At 38.6% G+C, this 24,183-nt stretch overlaps 2 protein-coding genes across 6 annotated transcripts in view; one reads left to right on the forward strand and one right to left on the reverse strand.

Annotated features, from left to right (window-relative positions):
- Positions 1–24,183, forward strand: part of PheRS-m (Phenylalanyl-tRNA synthetase, mitochondrial) — a 160,223-nt gene that overhangs the window by 78,373 nt on the left and 57,667 nt on the right. For all 5 annotated transcript variants that reach the window (XM_070095063.1, XM_070095065.1, XM_070095078.1 and 2 more), the window contains exons 4-6: positions 17,761–17,892; positions 18,727–18,886; positions 20,381–20,512. In XM_070095063.1, coding sequence (XP_069951164.1) covers positions 17,761–17,892; positions 18,727–18,886; positions 20,381–20,512 — 424 coding nt within the window. The remainder of the gene's footprint in view (positions 1–17,760; positions 17,893–18,726; positions 18,887–20,380; positions 20,513–24,183) is intronic.
- LOC138854100 (uncharacterized) lies at positions 3,210–22,848 on the reverse strand. Its single transcript, XM_070095099.1, has 2 exons — positions 22,415–22,848; positions 3,210–3,338 (listed from the first exon to the last, which is right to left on the reverse strand). The coding sequence occupies exon 1, from the start codon at positions 22,819–22,821 to the stop codon at positions 22,495–22,497; it is 327 nt and encodes a 108-aa protein (XP_069951200.1). The 5' UTR covers positions 22,822–22,848; the 3' UTR covers positions 3,210–3,338; positions 22,415–22,494.

Below are 24,183 nucleotides of genomic sequence, written 5' to 3' on the forward strand. Positions count from 1 at the left end.
GAATTTAGTAATGCTGTGAGATCTGATATTGTAGTTAAAGACAGTTATGTTGTTGTTGGCTCTGAGAAGTGCCTTTGATTGTTCTGCTGTGTAGTAATTACAGTAACTGTTTGATTCATTTAAGTCATTAGATAAGAGGTTGGTATCAGGATCAATGCTTGTTATCATAAGATTTATAGTGAATCTATAGTTAGAATTAAGTATAAGACAAAGTAAATATTCTAAAGCTATAAAATAGCACCTGAATTATTTTAACAAATGTAAAAAATATGAGCTAAGGTAGCTCTTTAAAGCTAAAATAAATGAGGCAATATAAAAGGGACTAAAATAATTTGTGGTGAACAAAAAAGTGGTAATCAAATGAATGAATATAATGGCAAAATAATGAGCTTATTACACTTTAGCACCTGAGAATAGCACCTTGATTATTTTAACAATTGTGAATATATGAACTAAGGTTGTTATTTTTTTTTTTTTCAACAAGTCGGCCGTCTCCCACTGAGGCAGGGTGACCCAAAAAAGAAAGAAAATCCCCAAAAAGAAAATGCTTTCATCATCATTCAACACTCTCACCACACTCACACATAATCACTGTTTTTGCAGAGGTGCTCAGAATACAACAGTTTAGAAGCATATACGTATAAGGATACACAACTTATCCCTCCAAACTGCCAATATCCCAAACCCCTCCTTTAAATTGCAGGCATTGTACTTCCCATTTCCAGGACTCAAGTCCGACTATATGAAAATAACTGGTTTCCCTGAATCCCTTCACTAAATATTACCCCGCTCACACTCCAACAGATCGTCAGGTCCCAAGTACCATTCGTCTCCATTCACTCCTATCCAACACGCTCACGCACGCTTGCTGGAAGTCCAAGCCCCTCGTCCACAAAACCTCCTTTACCCCCTCTCTCCAACCCTTTCGAGGACAACCCCTACCTCGCCTTCCTTCCCCTATAGATTTATATGCTTTCCATGTTATTCTACTTTGATCCAATCTCTCTAAATGACCAAACCACCTCAACAACCCCTCTTCTGCCCTCTGACTAATACTTTTATTAACTCCACACCTTTTCCTAATTTCCACACTCTGAATTTTCTGCATAATATTTACACCACACATTGCCCTTAGACAGGTTGTTATATAAAGCTAAAATAAAAGAGAAAAAATATATATGGGACTAAATTATGTAATGGTAAACAAAGTTAAAATGACAGATAGTCACTATGATATAATATTGATTTGGGAGTAAGATCTGATTTGTTATATATAATAAGTTGAGCAATATATTGTACAATAAAAAGTAAAAAAAATAATATGAGGTAGTTGGTACTAGTTAGCAAAAGATAGTTAAGGGCCTTGAACAATGATATAATTGAAATATACACTAATTGCACACACAATATAGTCACTAAGATATGAAAATAATCTTAGAGTAGGACTTATAATATAAACATAAACTTATAATATAAAAATACAAATTAAAATGGTACTTGCAATTGCTCTAGGGTCTGACATAGGTTGTTAACAAGATCAAGAGTATAACTAGATTTAAATTGACAAAATAAAATTCACAAATTAAAGTACCAAAAGAATAATAATTAAAAAATAACTGCAATGACTTGGTTATAATATGATAGTAAGATGGTAGACAGGTACAAAGGATAATATAAAGGTTGGAGTTGAATATACAAACTTGAAAATTTGGAAACAAAATGTTATGAAAAGTATAAAATAATGATTAATGTACAAAAGTAAAATTGACTGGTAGTAAATATGGTGTTCAATAAAATTTTAGTAAGTAATAATGATTACAAAAAAAGATTAATTAGCAAAAAAAAAAAGTGAAAAAGTAATGTTTATTTCAAGTATTAAATTTTAAGAACAGTTATTTGGATTCAATATTGCACTGGTAGTTATACTAGAGGTTATTTGGCAGTACAAGGTATTTAAGAGTACTCTAAGATAGTAAATGTGGTATTAAAACAGGTTATGGTAATTAGACAAGTAATGGTAATTAAAAGATGTCAAAAATGTTAAGAGTAAATTGTACTGATAGTAAAAATGGTAATTAATTATTAATTTTAGTAAGTAATATCAGTTAATAGTATTTAAAAAAATATGAGGTAGTAATATGGACAGAGAAAGTATCAATTCAGCTAATATTTAAGCAAACAATAGTAAATAAGAAAATTAGATAAGGTGACTTATGCTTACTAGTAAAATCACAAAATGAGATAGTTGATTATTTAATTACTAAGAGATTGTTCTATGAAATTTGAACAATAATGGAACAAAACATACACTACACTATGTAGGCTTTTAGGTTGGACATTGTTTAGTTATTCTCTGTAAGATTAGTATCCCTGAGAAATCGTGATAGATCATTCTCGTTCGTGAGTGTGTACAGTTGACCTACATTTGTTTTCCTAACTAGAATTTTCCCATCCCATGTGAAGCATTGGTGTATTGTGTCATTATTCTCCCGCTTAAGTTTTCTGACTCTATACAGGAGGTTCTGGCGTTTTTTGGTAAGACACTCGTTTATGTATACCTCTTTCTTTACTTTGATAGATGCAATTATTAAGTCTTTTTTCCTGTCATGTGAGTGGAATCTAAGCATAACACTTTTTCTACGGTGGGATCCTAGTAACCTGGCTTCTTTTATTTCAGACTCAGGTACAATAACACTTGTTTGGTCCTTTATGATCTGGAGTGTAATTTCTTTACTGTTCGTTCGGCTCATATCACTGGGAAAAAGTGGACTGTTAACTATTACTGCGTCCGATAGTTTATCTTGCTCAGTTTTATCTTCTTGGAGAGCAAAGTAGTCACTGAACTGGTTATCTAAGTTGTTCTTCCATTCTTTTACTGCTTCTTCAACCTTTGTATTAAGAGATTTTATTTGTTCTGTATGGCTATCTATGACTGTTTGGATGGTTTTGCCATAGTTAGTCATTCCTGGTGTTGATAACTTTTGTTCAAGACTGAGGATTTTGTTCTCGAGTTGTGTCATCCTGGTGTCTTGTTTTGTTAGCGTCTCTCGAAGATTCATATTTTCAATAACTAAGGTGGAGATGCATGACTTTAGGGTATCTGTATCGTTGGTCATACCTGAGAGACTACTTGGTAGGTTGAATCCGGGGAAGAGAGGGGTGGATGGGCTGGTGGCAGCCATGTTTGTTGTTATTGTTGTGGTGTGGCTTTGAGCGGTGGTGAGAGGGGTGGTAGCTGGGCCGGCATCCTCCTGGCTACACTTGTTGAATAGTTGATTTTTCGGTGTTTTCTTGCTGGCCTTGGTGCTGTTTCCTCTGAGATTGTTGACATCAGTTCACTGAAACGAAATGACAGACAGTGGCAGGCAGAATAGAGAGACCAATGAACCTATTCTAAAACCTGCAGTTGTATTGGACTGCACCCTCAATATGCATTCAGTGGACAAATGTGACATGCAGATTGGGTTTGCTGATTGTGTTCGCAAGAGTTATAAGTGGTACATAAAACTTTTTTTCTATCTTGTGGACATTTCCATGCTCAATGCTTATAATATGTATAAGTTGAAGACCAGAAACAAACCACCGTATGGTGAATTTTATTTGTCTGTCATCAGACAGGTCTCCCTCAGCATTCACGTTTTCAACTTTCACGGGCTTCACACATTCGCGAATTCCCAACCGCCAAATTCCCAGCCACCAAATTCCCAGCCGCCAAATCATATTTAAGTTTCCCGCCACCTGCGAGTCCCTACTACCCTCCCTCCTACCCCCGCAACTGGCAGCCAGCCCTCCCACCACTCAGTGTGGTGAGTGTTTTGTTTGTTCATTATTTGCTATTAAACTACAGTACAGTGGACCCCCGCATAACGATGGCATCACATAGCGATTATTTCGCATACCGCTTACTTTAATCGCAAAATTTTTGCCACGCATACCGATTAAAAACCCACTCACCGATTTTCGTCCGAGACGCGTCCAATGTGCGCCCTCAGCCAGCCTCACATGTGCCGCCCGTGCCATTGTTTACCAGCCAGCCTCCGCGGTAACATCCAAGCATACACTCGGAATATTTCGTATTATTACAGTGTTTTCGGTGCTGTTTCTGGAAAATAAGTGACCATGGGCCCCAAGAAAGCTTCTAGTGCCAACCCTACACCAATAAGGGTGAGAATTACTATAGAAATGAAGAAAGAGATCATTGATAAGTATGAAAGTGGAGTGCGTATAGCCGACCTAGTCAAGCTGTACAAGAAACCCCAATCAACCATCGCTACTATTGTGGGCACCAGAAAGACAATCAAGGAAGCTGTTCTTGCCAAAGGTTTAACTGTGTTTTCGAAACAAAGATCGCAAGTGATGGAAGATGTTGAGAGACTCTTATTGGTGTGGATAAATGAAAAACAGATAGCAGGAGATAGCGTCTCTCAAGCGATCATATGTGAAAAGGCTAGGAAGTTGCATGACGATTTAATTAAAAAAATGCCTGCAACTAGTGATGATGTGAGTGAATTTAAGGCCAGCAAAGGTTGGTTTGAGAGATTTAAGAAGCGTAGTGGCATCCATAGTGTGATAAGGCATGGTGAGGCTGCCAGTTCGGACCACAAAGCGGCTGAAAAATATGTGCAGGAATTCAAGGAGTACATAGAAACTGAAGGAATGAAACCTGAACAAGTGTTTAATTGTGATGAAACAGGCCTGTTCTGGAAGAAAATGCCAAGCAGGACCTACATTACTCAGGAGGAAAAGGCACTCCCAGGACATAAGCCTATGAAAGACAGGCTTACTCTTCTCATGTGTGCTAATGCTACTGGTGATTGCAAAGTGAAGCCTTTATTAGTGTATCACTCTGAAACTCCCAGAGCGTTCAGGCAAAAGAATGTCCTCAAGGATAATTTGTGTGTGCTGTGGAGGGCAAACAGTAAGGCATGGGTCACTAGGGAATTTTTCTATAACTGGTTACACCATGCATTTGCCCCCAATGTGAAAGATTACCTAACTGAAAAGAAATTAGAACTTAAGTGCCTCCTGGTGTTAGACAATGCCCCTGGTCATCCTACAGACGTGGCAGAGCGACTTTATGGGGACATGAGCTTCATTAAGGTGAAGTTTTTGCCTCCTAATACCACTCCTCTCCTGCAGCCCATGGACCAGCAGGTTATTTCCAACTTCAAGAAACTGTACACAAAAGCTCTGTTTGAAAGGTGCTTTGTAATGACCTCAGAAACTCAACTGACTCTAAGAGAGTTTTGGAGAGATCACTTTAATATCCTCAATTGTGTAAACCTTATAGGTAAGGCTTGGGAGGAAGTGACTAAGAGGACCTTGAACTCTGCTTGGAAGAAACTGTGGCCAGAATGTGTAGACAAAAGGGATTTTGAAGGGTTTGAGGCTAACCCTGAGATGATTATGCCAGTTGAGGAATCCATTGTGGCATTGGGAAAGTCCTTGGGGTTGGAGGTTAGTGGGGAGGATGTGGAAGAGTTGGTGGAGGAGGACAATGAAGAACTAACCACTGATGAGCTGATAGATCAACTTCAAGAGCAAGAGGCCAGACCTGGGGAAACTGGTTCAGAGGAGGGGAGAGAGAAATTGAAGAAGTTGCCTACTACAAAGATTAAGGAAATCTGTGCAAAGTGGCTTGAAGTGCAAACCTTCATGGATGAAAATCACCCTCACACAGCTATTGCAAGCCGTGCTGGTGATTATTACACTGACAATGTTGTGAAACACTTTAGGCAAGTCAAAAAGGAACGAGAGGTACAGGCCACTATGGACAGATATCTTGTGCGAAAGAAGTCCAGTGACTCTGAAGCTGGCCCTAGTGGCATTAAAAGAAGAAGGGAAGTAACCCCAGAAAAGGACTTGCTACCTCAAGTCCTAATGGAAGGGGATTCCCCTTCTAAACAGTAAGAAGATAATGCTCTCCCCTCCTCCCATCCCATCAATCATCACCAGATCTTCAATAAAAGTAAGTGTCATGTAAGTGTGCATGCCTTTTTCAGTTTGTGTGTATTAAAATTAACATTTCATGTGGTAAAAAAAAATTTTTTTCATACTTTTGGGTGTCTTGCACGGATTAATTTTATTTCCATTATTTCTTATGAGGAAAATTCATTCACATAACGATTATTTCGCATAACAATTACCCCTCTTGCACGGATTAAAATCGTTAACCGGGGGTCCACTGTATAAATAATGTAAACCCATTCATGACTGCATATTGGAATGGCTATTCGGACAGGTATTAGACGGTGACATCATGTGTTTACTCTTGAACACTGCAAAGAATTAAACATTTCTGCTATAGCTAATAATAACAATAGTAATAATAATAATAATAATAATAATAATAATAATAATAAATATGATATAATTGAAGAAGAAAATTGTACAAAAATACGAGGGAGTGGTTGACACATCGTCAGTGTGACTTTGTTTATGCTGGAGTGAACCTTAGTCTCCCTGCTCTTCCAAACATTTCACAGTAATTCATTGTGTTTGGTGCTTGTAGATTGAGTGTGACTGGAGTGGTAGAGGCAGTGATTGAGGCAATGGTATTTAATAACATACATGTTAATAATAATACATGTTATTAATAATATGTACTATTATTATTTATAACATATATGTTATTAAATCCTAGGTAGTAGGTTGGTAGACAGCAACCGCCCAGGGAGGTACTACCGTCCTGCCAAGTGAGTGTAAAACGAAAGCCTGTAATTGTTTTACATGATGGTAGGATTCCTGGTGTCCTTTTTTCTGTCTCATGAACATGCAAGATTTCAGGTACGTCTTGCTACTTCTACTTACACTTAGGTCACACTACACATACATGTACAAGCATATATATACACACCCCTCTGGGTTTTCTTCTATTTTCTTTCTAGTTCTTATTCTTGTTTATTTCCCCTTATCTCCATGGGGAAGTGGAACAGAATTCTTCCTCCGTAAGCCATGCGTGTTGTAGGAGGCGACTAAAATGCCGGGAGCAAGGGGCTAGTAACCTCTTTTCCTGTATATATTACTAAATGTAAAAGGAGAAACTTTTGTTTTCCTTTTGGGCCACCCCGCCTCGGTGGGATACAGCCGGTGTGTTGAAAGAAAGAAAGAATGTTATTAAATACATACATGTTAATAATAATACATGTTATTAATAATAACATGTACTATTATTATTTATAACATACAGTGGACCCCCGCATAACGATGGCATCACATAGCGATTTTTCCGCATACCGATTACTTTTATCGCAAAATTTTTGCCGCGCATACCGATTAAAAACCCGCTTACCGATTTTCGTCCGAGACGCGTCCAATGTGCCCTCACATGTGCCGGCCGTCCCATTGTTTACCAGCCAGCCTCCGCGGTAACATCCAAGCATACACTCGGAATATTTCGTATTATTACAGTGTTTTCGGTGCTGTTTCTGGAAAATAAGTGACCATGGGCCCCAAGAAAGCTTCTAGTGCCAACCCTGTGGTAAAAAGGGTGAGAATTAGTATGGAAATTAAGAAAGATTTTGAAGGGTTTGGGGCTAACCCTGAGAAGCCTATGCCAGTTGTGGAATCCATTGTGCCTACTTCAAAGATTAAGGAAATGTGTGCACAGTGGGTTGAACTGCAAACCTTTATAGATGAAAATCACCCTGACACAGCTGTTGCAAGCCGTGCTGGTGACTATTTCAATGACAATGTTATGGCCCATTTTAGGAAAGTCTTGAAGGAACGGGAGGTACAGAGCTCTATGGACAGATTTGTTGTGCGACAGAGGTCCAGTGACTCTCAAGCTGGTCCTAGTGGCATTAAAAGAAGAAGGGAAGTAACCCCAGAAAAGGACTTGCTACCTCAAGTCCTAATGGAAGGGGATTCCCCTTCTAAACAGTAAGAAGATAATGCTCTCCCCTCCTCCCATCCCATCAATCATCACCAGATCTTCAATAAAAGTAAGTGTCATTTAATTGTGCATGCCTTTTTCAGTTTGTGTGTATTAAAATTAACATTTCATGTGGTAAAAAAAAATTTTTTTCATACTTTTGGGCGTCTTGCACGGATTAATTTTATTTCCATTATTTCTTATGGGGAAAATTCATTCGCATAACGATTATTTCGCATAACGATGAGCCCTCTTGCACGGATTAAAATCGTTAACCGGGGGTCCACTGTATATGTTATTAAATACCACTGCCTCAACTGCTGAATTATTGTGAAATGTTTGGAAGAGCAGGGAGACTAATGTTCACTCCAGCATAAACAAAGTCACACTGACGATGTGTCAACCACTCCCTCGTATTTTTGTACAATTTCCTTCTTCAATTATATCGTATTTATTATTATTATTATTATTATTATTATTATTATTATTATTATTATTATTATTATTGTTATTATTAGCAATAGCAGAAATGTTCGATTCTTTGCTGTGTTCAAGAGTAAACACATGATGTCACCGTCTAATACCTTTCCTAATAGCCATTCCAATATGCAGTCATGAATGGGTTTACATTATTTATTCTGTAGTTTAATAGCAAATAATGAACAAACAAAACACTCACCACACTGAGTGGTGGGAGGGCTGGCTGCCAGTTGCGGGGGTCGGTGGGAGGGTAGTAGGGACTCGCAGTGGTGGAGGCATTGGTGGAGGCAGTGGTGGAGTCTGTGGTATTTAATAACATACATGTTATTAACATACATGTTATTAAATAACATACGTTATTAAAGCATAACATGTATATATTTAGTACAATTTACAACATTTTCATGTGTTTTATGATTATTCATGGCTCAACAAGTTAAGGAAGCAGTATTGTAATATATTTCCCTACAATATATTGGGGCACCAAACATTCATGGTTTTTCAACATTCGCGAGGCTCTTGATCCCCTAACCCTCGCGAATGTTGAGGGAGACCTGTACTATACTCATAAATTCTAGCGGCTTCAAATCAAGCAGGAGAAAGCTGATAGGCTCACATGTGAGTGAATGGGTCTGTGTGGTCAGTGTGCACCATATAAAAAAATCCTGCAGCACGCAGTGCATGAGAAAAAAACTCCGACCGTTTTTTTTAATTAAAATACCGACTTTGTGGCCTATTTTCGTATAGTATTTATGGTTGTATTCTCATTTTCTTGGTCTCATTTGATAGAATGGAAAACTGATTATAGAAATAGAGGTGATTTTGATTGGTTTTACTATGAAAAGAACCTTGAAATGGAGCTCAAAGTAGGAGAAATGTTTGATTTTTGCTGATGTTCAGAAGTAAACAAATGATGTCATTTTCCAATAAATATCCAAGTAGCCATTCTGATATGCAGTCATGAATGGGTTGACATTATTTATATAATTATTACAATATTGCAGTAGTCTGCATAACAGTAAATCTTCTATTTTTTTTTTTTAAATAAAAATTAAAAATAGAAAGCAAGAGTAATATCAGAGGGGCCTAGAGATGTGACTGATGAACAAAGAAAATGCTATTTTAGAGCCAGGAATGTCTGCATTGTTCATTCTGGACCCTATTTTGAAATTGGCTTATTTTTTAATTTCCATGAAACTGGCCAAATTACAAATTTCTGACCAGGTTATTGGGTAGCTGAAGTCGGTAAATGGGCAGTTTCTTGTACTCAATCAATAGAAAAAATGGAGTTTTAAAGAAATAGCTATGAATTTGGTCGACTGGAACAATGGAATCAGTCGAAAATATGGTACCATTGTACCAAATGGTGCCATTGTACCATATTCTACCATATGGTACCATTGTATCATATGGTGCCATTGTACCATATTGTACCATATGGTACAATGGTACAATATGGTACCACTGTACCATACAGTATCATTGCACCCTATGGCACCATTGTACCATATTGTACTATATGGTACGGTTGTATTCAACACCGTAACCGCACTAATATTTTCATTTTGTTTACAATAAACTTGTAAACAAGTTTTGTAAGCAATATAATGATAAACAAACTGGTGCGGTTATTGTGTTGAATACAATGAGTGTACTCTTATACAATATACATTATATTGGTCTCACAGGTCCTTAAGCAAACACTATGATGACCTCCTGGCACTCCTTGAGTCACTAAAGACACCCTTCTCCTGCATTATTCTTACTGAGACCTGGCTTAAGCAGGACACAATTGATAACTATCCACTACCAGGATACACAGCAATCCACAACTGCAGACCATACCAAGTTGGGGGTGGTACTGCAATCTATTACTCTAACCAACTATCTTGTATTAGCACTAATTGCTTTAGTGATGAATATGGGGAATACATTTTTACTAATTTTACTGTAAAAAACCTCAAGATGTCTATAACAATCGGTGCCATATACCGGATACCCCATACAAACATCCCAAACTTCAGTGAGAATCTAAAGTCACTTATAACAAACAGACAGATGAACAAGCACCACCTTCTCTTAGCTGGAGACTTCAATATCAACCTTGGCCTACCAGATGATCAGACTGTAACTGATTTCATCAACAATATGAACAACGCACTTCTCATACCAGCAATAACTAAACCAACCAGGCTGACTGAGACAAGTGCAACCATAATAGACCACATATGGACCAAAATACTAGCCCCCCTTAAATCAGGGATAATCACAGACAGCACTACTGACCACTACCCAACCTTCCTCTTAACAAACATTAGTAAGCCACCACTCGATTACAACAAAGATTTATTTAGACTCCATGACGAGGCCTCAATAAGGAATTTCACAGCAGACCTAGAGACTGTTGACTGGCCTACAGAATTCTCCAATGCCAATGGTTGTGATGAATGGTTTGAAAAACCGACAAGTTGAAGATTGAGACACTTATGCAGCATATGGGAATCTTTATTCAGAATAAAGATTCCCATATGCTGCATAAGTGTCTCAATCTTCAATGCCAATGGTATTGACAATTGGACAGACATTTTTCTTAACAAAATACTTAGGCTATACAGCAAACATTGTCCTATAAAAACGAAACAGATCACGAATAAACGGCTTGGTTGCCCATGGCTAACCAGCATTATTCTGAAATCCATTGATAAGAAACACCAATATGAAAAGCAGTATAGACAGGGCTTAATACACAAAGATATTCTTAAACAATATTCAACAGTTCTCACCAAATTAATAAAGAAAGCCAAACAACTGTACTACTCTAGCAGATTCACTGACACAAGAGGAGATATAAAAAAGACCTGGAAAACACTTTCCCAGATTCTGGGGACCCACAAACTGAAAAAAAACAAGAATGTTGTTCTAACTAAACTTCATGAAACACCACTGCATCCCACTGATACAGCTAACAAGATAAACGACTTCTTCTCAAACATAGGATCTAATCTCGCCAGTAAAATCCCACGTACCAATGCCCGTGCCGGGGACTACCTAGATGGGAATTTCCCAAATTCCTTCTATCTTGTACCAACTGAGCCCACGGAAGTCATCGCGATCATAAAGTCACTTAAAAATAACTCAGGGAATCTGTCTCACATCCCACCATTATTGTACAAGCGAGCAGCCCATGTACTTTCGCATGCTATTACATTACTTTTTAACAAGTCACTAGAAACTAGCACTTTCCCGACACTACTCAAGACAGCAAGGGTTACACCAATACATAAAGGTGGTGACCCTACAGACGTAAACAACTATAGGCCAATATCAAACTTACCATTGATATTCAAAATCTTCGAGAAACTCGTGCACAAGAGACTATATTCATTTATAACATCACAAAACATACTCAACCCCTGCCAATTTGGATTCAGGAAAAATAAAAGCACTAATGATGCAATTATAAAAATGCTAGACCTGCTTTACACAACATTGGAAAATAAGGAATATCCGTTAGGAATTTTTATTGACCTAAGAAAAGCGTTTGACAAAGTAGACCATGGCATCCTACTCCACAAACTTGACCACTATGGTATAAGAGGCCATGCGCTTGCATATTTTAAATCCTACCTTTCTAATAGGTATCAGTATGTCACCATTAACCCTTTGAGGGTTTTCGTCGTACTAGTACGTCTTACGCGTAGGGGTTTTTGACGTACTAGTACTCATAAATTCTAGCGGCCTCAAATCTAGTGGGAGAAAGCTGGTAGGCCTTCATATGAAAGAATGGGTCTATGTGGTCAGTGTGCACAGTCTAAAAAAAATCCTGCAGCACACAGTGCATAATGAGAAAAAAAAACTTTGACCATTTTTTTTAAATAAATCAGCGACTTTGCAGTGTATTTTCGTATGGTATTTATTGTTGTATTCTAGTTTTCTTGGTCTCATTTTATAGAATGGAAGACATATTACAGAAATTGAGATGATTTTGACTGGTTTTACAAAGAAAGGTGCCTTGAAATTGAGCTCAAAGTAGCAGAAATGTTCGATTTTTACCAAACTTCAAAAGTAAACAAATCGTGCCAAGCGTGCAATACACGTCAACTGGTGAGTCTAATATTCTTTCACAAGTGCACCAATAATATTTATAGCATTTTTTACACTAATGCAGTAGTCTGCATAACAGTAAATCTTATATTTTTTGTGAAAATAAAAATTCAAACTGGAAAGCAAAAGAATATAAGAGGGGCCTTGAGATGTGACTAATGACTAGAGGAAATGTCATTTTAGTGCCAGGAATGTCTTTCTTGTTTATTCTGGACCCTTTTCGGAAATTGGCATCTTTTGAAATTTGTGTGAAATTGGCAAAATTGCTAAATTCTGACCACTGTACTGGATAGTTGTATTTCATAAATGGGTGGTTTCTTGCACCCATTCGATAGAAAAAATGGAGTTCTAGCGGAATATTCATGTTTTTGTCGACTAGTACAGTGAAATTGGCCGAAAATGGGGCTCAAAGTGGGCAAAATCGCCGATGTGTAAACATCGCCGAGACCGCTAACTTTGCGAGAGCATAATTCCGTAAGTTTTCTATCAAATTTCAAACTTTTGGTGTCTTTATGATCGGGAAAAGATTCTCTATTTTTTCATAAGAGAAAATAATTCTTTTTTTTTTTTAAATTTGGCCGACCCTGAGAACGAGTTTCGGAGAGGGCCTGTCGACCCTCAAAGGGTTAAAGACACAGCCTCATCAATATGGCCACTTGATACTGGAGTTCTGCAGGGAAGTGTCCTTGGACCCCTGCTCTTCCTCATTTACATCAATGATCTTCCAAACATATCCCAACACCTGAAACCCATTCTCTTTGCTGACGACACAACTTACTTCATCTCCCACCCTAATCTTGCCACCCTCAACACCATTGTTAACGAGGAGCTGCTGAAAATATTTACTTGGATGACTGCCAATAAACTTACACTTAACACTGGCAAAACCTACTGTATTATGTTTGGTAGCAGAGCAGGTGTTGCCCAACTTAACATTAAGATCGACAGAACTCTAACTGCCAGACATAATGAGGGCAAATTCCTTGGCCTATACCTCAACAACAACCTAAATTTCAGCACCCATATCCAACACATAACCAAAAAAGTATCCAAAACGGTGGGGATCCTCTCCAAGATACGATACTACGTACCGCAAGCTGCCCTTCTCACACTATACCATTCACTTATATATCCATACCTCACCTATGCTATCTGTGCTTGGGGTTCAACTGCAGCAACACACCTAAAGCCAATAATAACCCAACAAAAAGCCGCAGTAAGAATAATCACTAAATCCCATCCCTGGCAACACCCCCCCTCCCCCCACTCTTCATAGATCTAAACTTACTGCCTGTTCAGAAGATCCACACTTACTACTGTGCAATCTATATCTACAGGACCTTAAATTCCAATATTAACCTTGACCTAAAATGCTTTCTTGATAGTTGTGACAGGATCCACAGGCATAACACCAGACACAAACATCTCTATGACATTCCCCGTGTTCGACTAAACCTTTACAAAAAAATCTGGAACACCCTACCTGAAAACTCTAGAACTGCAGACACATTCATCACTTTCAAAACTACAGTTAGAAAACATCTTATCTCCCTGATCCATCCCGACAACTAACTACATGATAACCACCTGGTGGTTCAAAATTACACTCACTCACCCACTGACTATAAACCCAGAAATACTAGTTTGGAAGTTAGGAGGAGGTGCGGGATTATCAAAACTGTTGTCCAGAGGGCTGAAGAAGGGTTGTTGGGGTGGTTCGGACATGTAGAGAGAATGGAGCGAAACAGAATGACTTCAAGAGTGTATCAGTCTGTAGTGAAAGGAAGGCGGGGTAGGGGTCGGCCTAGGAAAGGTTGGAGGGAGGGGGTAAAGGAGGTTTTGTGTGCGAGGGGCTTGGACTTCCAGCAGTCATGTGTGAGCATGTTTGATAGGAGTGAATAGAGACAAATGGTTTTTAATACTTGACGTGCTGTTGGAGTGTGAGCAAAGTAACATTTATGAAGGGGTTCAGGGAAACCGGCAGGCCGGACTTGAGTCCTGGAGATGGGAAGTACAGTGCCTGCACTCTGAAGGAGGGGTGTTAATGTTGCAGTTTAAAAACTGTAGTGTAAAGCACCCTTCTGGCAAGATAGTGATGGAGTGAATGATGGTGAAAGTTTTTCTTTTTCGGGCCACCCTGCCTTGGTGGGAATCGGCCAGTGTGATAATAATAATAATCTTAAAATAATAAATCCAAACTAGTCATAAGTTTGCCTATGATACTCAAATATAGACACCTTGTATTGTGCCAAAACAAAAGTATTCACATTGCTAAACTCACAAATTATGATGTAGTCACTTAGCCTTAATACCATAATCTGTAAGGATTTAATGTTAAGAATTAATCTAAGTCTGCTCGAAATGCCTGGCCATGCTAGGTGTCCTAGTGGCCCCCTCTGTAATTAGTATTTTATAACATGTAAACCACAAAATACCCAAAACCTGTAAACCCCACATTGTAACCCTTATAGAGAATAAACTTGAATTAAGTGTCATCCAATTTTGTAAAAAGTATGTACTGTATCAAGTGGGAACAAAGTTTTTATGTATTCAGATTGGTGGGAGGGAGTTTGTAGGAAGTGAATGTATTCAAATATTTGGGAGTGGACCTGTTGGCATATTGGTCTATGAAAGATGAAGTAAATCATAGAATTAAAGAGGAGGTAAAAAAAGAGTTGGGTTGTGCACTTAGGCATCTTTGTGGAATTTTTTTTTTCCATTGAGGTAGAAAGGAAATGTACCAGAGTATAGTGGCACCAACATTTATATGGGTGCAAAGTATGGGTTGCCAAAAGTATAATTCAGATGACTGAAGAGAGGTTGAACATTACTCACTAAATTGTAATGACACGATTGCAAACAAACCATACCCCGGCCGGGATTGAACCCGTGGTCAGAGAGTCTCAAAACTCCAGACCGTTGTGTTAGCCACTAGACCAGCTAGCCACAATAAGATTCGTCCAACTAGGTATATTTCTACACCATAGGAAGGTTAGCATAGGCACCACTGTGACCACAAATGCAAGTTTTTACAGACGAATCTCCAGCTAGCGTGGCCGTGACGAACTCTAGCTCAAGTCCCCTCACTGCCGTCAACATGACTCACGAAATCGTAATGACACGATTGCAAACAAACCATACCCCGGCCGGGATTGAACCCGTGGTCAGAGAGTCTCAAAACTCCAGACCGTCGCGTTAGCCACTAGACCAGCTAGCCACAATAAGATTCGTCCAACTAGGTATATTTCTACACCATAGGAAGGTTAGCATAGGCACCACTGTGACCACAAATGCAAGTTTTTACAGACGAATCTCCAGCTAGTGTGGCCGTGACGAACTCTAGCTCAAGTCCCCTCACTACCGTCAACATGACTCATGAAATCGTAATGACACGATTGCAAACAAACCATACCCCGGCCGGGATTGAACCCGCGACGGTCTGGAGTTTTGAGACTCTGACCGCGGGTTCAATCCCGGCCGGGGTATGGTTTGAGGTTGAACATTATTTTAAAAATACCTTTTTGAACAGACTTTAAACTTGTACCACCTGTGATCAGCACAAAAACACATGAATGCTGCTATCACTTGTGGCACACACTACTACATTCACTCAACACAAACTCCACTATATTCAACCAGTACATTCACTCACTTGCATGCTTATGACACTACTACAGTCTGCACTCACTTCCCTCAAAATATTCACTCACACACTTCACTACACTCCACCAGACTCACTCAACCAAACATCACACTACACCACCACTACAACCTCTCCACCACCACACCCTCTCCACCACCACACCCTCTCCACCACCATACCCTCTCCACCACCACACCCTCTCCACCACCACACCCTCTCCACCACCATACCCTCTCCACCACCATACCCTCTCCACCACCACACCCTCTCCACCACCATACCCTCTCCACCACCACACCCTCTCCACCACCACACCCTCTCCACCACCACATCCTCTCCACCACCACATCCTCTCCACCACCACATCCTCTCCACCACCACACCCTCTCCACCATACCCTCTCCACCACCACACCCTCTCCACCACCACACCCTCTCCACCACCACACCCTCTCCACCACTACACCCTCTCCACCACCATACCCTCTCCACCACCACACCCTCTCCACTGCCACACCTTCTCCACTGCCACACCCTCTCCACCATCACACCCTCTCCACCACCACACCCTCTCTACCACCACACTCACTCCTTTTCCACTACATCAGCTTCATACTGTACTTCTGTAACACTGATTCTGTGGCATACTCACTTAGTACTTATCACCACTATTACTCAGTGACAATCCATATGAGGGTTGAAACAAGACTGGAGAGAGGGGAGGAGAGAGTGATGGAGAGGAAGGGGTTGTAGTTAGGGGGAAGAAGAGGAAGAAGACATAGGTAAAGAGGGAGAGGAAAAGAGGAGTGGGGTAGGAGTTTGATATTTGCATTTAAAGACAGTGATTATGTATGAGTGATGGTGAAAGTGTTGAATGATGAAAGTTTTTTCTTTCTTTTTGGGTCACCCTGCCTTGGTGGGAAATGCCTGTGTTAAAAAAAAATTATATAAAATTATGTGTGAATGATAGTGAGTGTTGAATGATGGTGAAAGTGTTTCTTTCTTTTTGGGTCACCCTGCCTCTGTGGGAGATGGCCGATGTGTTAAAAAAAAAAAATTATAAAACTATTTTTCTCATGAGTTATGCTGTGATAGGGACTATTGTAAGCTGGGGATACTTTTCTTGACTGATTACCACTCAAAATATTGCATGTATACCTAGTTTATAATACAATATATATACCTGGTTAATGTTGACAACAAAAAATCTCCTTAACCCGTAAACAGTCCAAACGTATATATACGTTTTTACCGCTAGTGCCCCAAAAGTAATATATACTTTTTTTTTTGTCATTCAACATTGCCACGATAAGCCTGAGTCACCTAGACATGAGAGAATGGGTGTGTGCACTCACTGTGTGCCATATTAAAATAATTGGGGATGCATGGGTACCATATGCTCTTTTTTCCTATTAAAAAAAAGGATTTTTTTTTCTCAGAGAAATAAAGTTGGGGCACTACGGGAGAGAACGTATATATACGTTTAGACTGTTTACGGGTTAATGAGTTAAAACATAATATACATGTATGTAATTTGTAGCTATTTTATATTTTGTAGCTATTTTATATGTGGATCTTAGAACCAATCTGAAGGTAATAGAAACTATTCCTTAATCATTAATTTTATTAATTAGAAAAAAACTTATTTCTAAAATTTCTAGTGTGAATTGATTGGCATGGGCTTTGATAACTTCCTAGTTATTGGAGATGTGTACAGACGGGATGAAATTGATGCTTCTCACTATCCTGTTTTCCATCAAGTAGAAGGCGTCAGACTGTGCACCAAAAGAGACGTAAGTGTCATGTTTGATTTCTATTAGTATCAGGAGTGTTCTCACTGAAGGAGTAGCGAAAGTGATTATTATTAGTATACGAGCTTGAAGAATGAAACAAATGATCGTGGAATGAAAGTTACTAGAAAATGAAGTTTGAGGCAGGTGTTATTTGAAGTGATATGTCGAAAATTACATCAAATGGAGAATGTGTGTGAGCGTGAAGGAGAGTAAGAAAAAGACACTGTACTGCATTGGTCAAAACAAAGAGTTGCCTTGGGAAAAGAAGGCATTATTTCTGTTAATATATACATATTATTAACCCTGTGACTGTGTGTAAGGTGTAAAATGGTGACCTTGTGGTGTTTTCTCGGATGGTTTTTACACTTTTATTGGTTATTTTTTGGTATCATTTGATAGAATGGAAGACATATTACTGAAATACAGATATTTTTACAAGTTTCAGGACTAGAAATAGCTCCTGGCCTTGCCTGTGTGTGTTTATGTGTGTACTCACCTATTTGTGACTGCAGGGGCTGAGTCACAGCTCCTGACCCTGCGTGTGTGCACATCCAGAGTTTATCTCAGTTTCTTCTATTTCTACCATTGCTTTCATATTTTATCATTTATATACATATTCACCTTTTGATCTGTAACTATTCTCAGTAATTTTGTAAATGCAGGTGATTTCTTTTTTATAAGATTATACTAAACATACTTTATAACATTGTATTTAGATAATATATTTTTAACATAAATTTAAGTTGTATTTTCCTAGATACAGTAATAAGATTACTGTTAACTTCACTCTGTGTTTATAAATTTCATAAAATTACCAGTATGCACAAATTTCAGATATTTGGAAGTCATCAAAATATGGATAGTTTTCGGATGTTTGAGAATGGGGAGCGCACCAGACAGAAGCAAGGGGTTCACATTGCTCAAGTTCTGCAACTGCTGGAGTCTGATTTAAAAAGCTGTTTGCTTGGGTTAGCTACTACTTTATTTGGTCAAGGTATAATACTGACATTTTGTAGAATGACAGCTAATTTATATATATTTTAAGAATATACCATAAGATTTGCCACATGTGTGATTTTTTAATGCAAAACACAAGTTCCTCATATGTTTATCTCTCCTCTTTATGAATAACATCCATCTGTAATGTAATAGCTTATTCCTCCATAACCAGATTTTGAATTAGGACTTTCTTGTCCCTAATGTAACTACAAAATTTAAGTAAATCTTCTCTTCTCTTATGCACTAGTAAAAATTCCTAATACAATATATGAATTATTTTAAGTGTTGTGTAAGTAAATAATTTAACCCTTTCGGGGTCGGCAGGCCCTCTCCTAAACTTGTTCTCAGGATCGGAAATTTTTCGAAAAAAAAAAAAATTATTTTTTTTTACAAAATGATAAAGAATCTTTTCCCGATCATAATGACAAAAAGTATGAAATTTGATGGAAAACTTACGGAATTATGCTCTCGCGAAGTTAGTGGTCTTGACGATGTTTATGCATCAGTGATTTCGCCCACTTTGAGCCCTATTTTCGGCTAATTCCAATGTACCAGTCGACTAAAATCATAACTATTTCACTAGAACTCCATTTTTTCTATCGAATGAGTACAAGAAACCACCCATTTACCGATTTCAACTATCCAATAAAGTGGTCCGAAGTTGGCAATTTTGCCAATTTCACACAAATTTCAAAAGATGCCAATTTCCAAATAGGGTCCAGAATAAACAAGAAAGACTTTTCTGGCACTCTGTTACATTTCTTTTGCTTTCCACTTTGAATTTTTATTCTCACAAAATTAGAAGATTTACTGTTATGCAGACTACTGCATTAGTGTAGAAATGGTATAAATAATATCAGCGCACTTGTGAAAGAATATTAGACTCACCAGTTGACGTGTATTGGATGCATGGCTTGATTTATTTACTTTTGAACTTTTGGCAAAAATCAAACATTTCTGCTACTTTGAGCTCAATTTCAAGGTACTTTTCATTGTGAAACCAATAAAAATCATCTCAATTTTCATAATATGTCTCTTCCTTTTTATAAAATGAGACCAGGAAAACTAAAATACAACCATAAATAGCATACGAAAATACACTGCAAAGTTGCTGTTTTAAATAAAAAACACAGTCGGATTTTTTTTTCTCATTATGCACTGTGTGTTGCAGGATTTTTTTTATCCTGCACACACTGACCACATAGACCCATTCTTTCATGTCTAGGCCTACCAGCTTTCTCTCGCTAGATTTGGAGGCATTAGAATTTATGCGTACTAGTACGGCACCAACCCTGGCGCGCAAACCGTACTAGTACGGCACCAACCCTGAAAGGGTTAAAGCATCTCCGTTTAACCAAAGTTTTCTCCTCATTTGTACAGTGTTTGTCACTTTCATGGGGTGGAGCTATAAAATCCATGTTTCACAAGTAAAATCACATGAATTTGCAATAGTGTAGCTTTGATAAATAAAGTAATCACACTTTGACAGATGTTGAAGCAAGGTGGGTGGATGCATACTTCCCCTTCACACATCCATCATGGGAACTGGAGGTAAAGATCAATAATGACTGGGTGGAACTACTGGGCTGTGGCATCATTGAACAAGAGATTCTTTCCAACAGTAAGGTCACTTCTAACTTCTCAAAAATGTATGTTTTTCATACATTTTTCTAATAAATTTATGTGCTCTTGAACCTGTATCTTTTCAATAATATGATTATTTACAGAATTTTGAGTCCTGGCAAAAATATTAAATAGAAAATGCATGTGTAACCAGTCCTTTAATTTTCAGTAAGCATAAAGAAATACTTATTACACAAAATTCTTGAAAACTCATCTATTTAATTTTCATTAGGCTATAAAAATTATTCCACAAAATTTGTAATATTGTATACAAATACTGTACTCTACATGGAATTTAAAAATTATAATAATTACAGTACTCCAAAGTGTGCACACTAATTCATGCAAAGCAGAAACTAATGTGCAATAATATTGATATTACATTATAGATTGAAACCTATTTCTTTTTTTTATCTCATTGTCCATCTCTCATTAAGGATGATTCCTCCCAAATAAAAAGGAAAAACATTCACTATCAGTTTGCTAAATGGCTGTCTTGCCAGAAGTGAGCTGACAATACAGTTCAAATGATCCTTCAGACAGTGACATTCCTGCCCCACCTTTAGAGTGCATGCACTGTACTTCCCACATTCAGGACTCACATCCAGCTAATTGGTTTTCCTGAGTTCTTTTGTAAATATTACATTGCTTACAGGATATTCATTAAAAACTACTTGTCTCTACTCTGATCTAACATGCTCACACAACTCTGCTGGGTGCTCAAGCCCCTAACACTCAAAATCATTCATGGGATAACCAATATCCATCATCACTTTCACCCCAGATTTATACATACACCTCTCTTAGTCATCCTATCCTGCTCCCTCTTTAAATACTCAAGCTACCTCAAATATGACTCCTCCTGAATTACACTTTTTGGTAGCCCTGCATCATCTCTTCTCCACATCCTAATTCTCTGAATAATCTTCATGCTTCACATTGTCCTCAAACATGATATATCTGTGTCTCCGGCCTCCTCACTGCAATATTTACAGCAAATATTTCACACCCATATAACAGTGTTGGTACCATTGTATGCTGGTACCTTTCTCTTATGCCTTCATGGATAATGTTCTTTATCTCCACAGATATCTCAACATACCAACAATTTTTTTTTTCCCTTGTTGGTTCTGTAGTTCACCCCATCTTTTTCATAGAACTACCAGCTGACAAATCCACTCCCAAATATCTGACTACTACTTTATATATATATATTTCATTATGCTGGACCCAGATGCCTAGTAAATACATTATCAATACTGTAACACAAATTTTATTATTGTGGACCTACTTTGCAACATTATACATATTTATATTACACTCTGAATATATTTTAAAAGTTTGGTTCCTTTAAGCCTTAAATTAGTTGTGACATACATTAACCCCTTAATTGTCCGAACGTAGATCTATGTTCTTACCGCTAGCGCTCCAAACGTAGATCTACGTTTTACTTTTCCTGCCTCCAAATTTGGCACAATTGGCCTAAGATGCCTGGCCAGCATAGAATGGGTCTTAACCCTCGGTGTGTGCTGTATTAAAAAAATTTGGGACCATTTAGTACCTTCTGGGAGCACCAGTTTAATTGAGTGCCATCTAGAGCAAACAGCACGGCAGACACCAAAGATTCACTGATGTCATGTCATATTAACACTTCCCTTTCAAGAGGAGTGTCATCTTGCCATAATGTCCTATAACCTATGCCCTAAGTAAAAAGAAACAAGTCTGGAGCTGTAATTTTGGCAGGCTGGCTGGCCAGCTGGCCAGCTGGCTAGCTGGTGGCTGGCTGGCTGGCTGGCTGGCTGATTGACTGTCTCTATCTCCATCTGTCTGTCTGTATCTATCTCTGTCTCTATCTCACAGGCACATATACATAAATACAATTATACTTAGTGTAAATTACCTAGGATAATCCATAAAATCCAGACAAAGTGCTATTCTGGAACTGTAATTTAAGATTAGATAAGACGACACTCATCATTGTCAGCAGTGGAGTGAAGAGATAAGATAAGACAAGTGACACACTCTTACATCAAGCTTCAAGGGTGCTGCTGCTGCTGCTGCTGCCGCTGCCGCTGTCACTGCCGCCGCCGCCGCCGCCGCCGCCGCCGCCGCCGCCGCCGCCGCCGCCGCTGCCGCCGCCGCCGCCGCCTCCGCCTCCGCCTCCGCCTCCGCCTCTGCCTCCTCCTCCTCCTTCTCCTCCTCCTCCTCTGCCTCCTCCTCCTCTGCCTCCTCCTCCTCCTCTTCTTCCTTCGTCATCGTCGTTGTCTTCTTATTATCCAAAACATTGCTGGGACCTATAAATACCATGTATATATTTCTAGACAATAGTATGTGACTAAGGTAAGTAAAAATGTTCACCTGTCACTGTGTTTGTGACTATTTGAGCACTATTTCAGTACCTAATATTAGTATCAGAACAAAGATTAAGGATAAAATCACAAGAACTACTACAAATTGTCATTACCAGAACAGTAGGTTGGTATACAGCAACCACCCAGGGAGGTACTACCGTCCTGCCAAGTGAGTGTAAAACAAAAGCCTGTAATTGTTTTACATGATGGTAGGATTGCTGGTGTTTTTTTGTCTGTCTCATAAATATGAAAAAGTACAGGTATGTCTTGCTACTTCTACTTACACTTAGGTCACACTACACATACATGTACACGTTTATTTATACACACTCATCTGAGTTTTCTTTGATTTTATCTTAATAGTTCTTGGTCTTATTACTTTTCCTTTTATATCCATGGGGAAGTGGAATAAGAATCTTTCCTCCATAAGCCATGCGTGTTGTAAAAGTCAACTAAAATGCCGGGAACAATGGGCTAGTAACCCCTTTTCCTGTAAAGATTACTAAAAAGAATAAGAAGAAGAAAATTGTCAAAGTGGGAAGTCTGAATGTGCGTGGATGTTGTGCAAATGATAAGAAAGAGATGATTGTGGATGTTATGAATGAGAAGAAGCTGGATGTCCTGGCTTTAAGTGAAACAAAGCTGAAGGGGGTGGGAGAGTTTCAATGGAGTGGAATAAATGGGATTAGGTCAGGGGTTTTAAATAGAGTTAGAGCTAAAGAAGGAGTAGCAATAATGTTGAAGGTTAAGTTATGGCAGGAAAAGAGGGACTATAAATGTATTAATTCAAGGATTATGTGGAGTAAAATAAAGGTTGGATGTGAAAAGTGGGTTATAGTAAGCGTATATGCACCTGGAGAAGAGAGAAGTGTAGAGGAGAGAGAGGAATTTTGGGAAATGTTGAGTGAATGTGTTGGGAGTTTTGAACCAAGTGTGAGAGCAATGGTGGTTGGGGATTTCAGTGCTAAAGTGGGCAGAAATGTTGTGGAGGGAGTAGTAGGTAAATTTGGGGTGCCAGGGGTAAATGAAAATGGGGAGCCTTTAATTGAGCTATGTGTAGAAAGAGGTTTGGTAATAAGTAATACATATTTTATGAAGAAGAGGATAAATAAATACACAAGGAATGATATGGCACGTAATGAAAGTAGTTTGTTAGATTATTATTTTTTTTTTCTTATTCGCCGGTACTCTCCCGGCCCGGGTCTTTTCCAAGTAGTGGTGACCCGGCCTTGGCTCCCTATCTGGGGGGTATCTCAAGACCTAAGTCTCCCATGGGAGGAGGTACAAGTACCCCCTCATCTATGGGACCAAGTGTCCC

The sequence above is a fragment of the Cherax quadricarinatus genome, chromosome 4 (assembly GCF_038502225.1).
Source record: "Cherax quadricarinatus isolate ZL_2023a chromosome 4, ASM3850222v1, whole genome shotgun sequence".
NCBI lineage: Eukaryota > Metazoa > Arthropoda > Malacostraca > Decapoda > Parastacidae > Cherax > Cherax quadricarinatus.

Excerpts from the sequence above, each read along its gene's own strand:
- LOC138854100 (XM_070095099.1), bottom strand. The coding sequence starts at position 22,821 with ATGGTATTTATAGGTCCCAGCAATGTTTTGGATAATAAGAAGACAACG.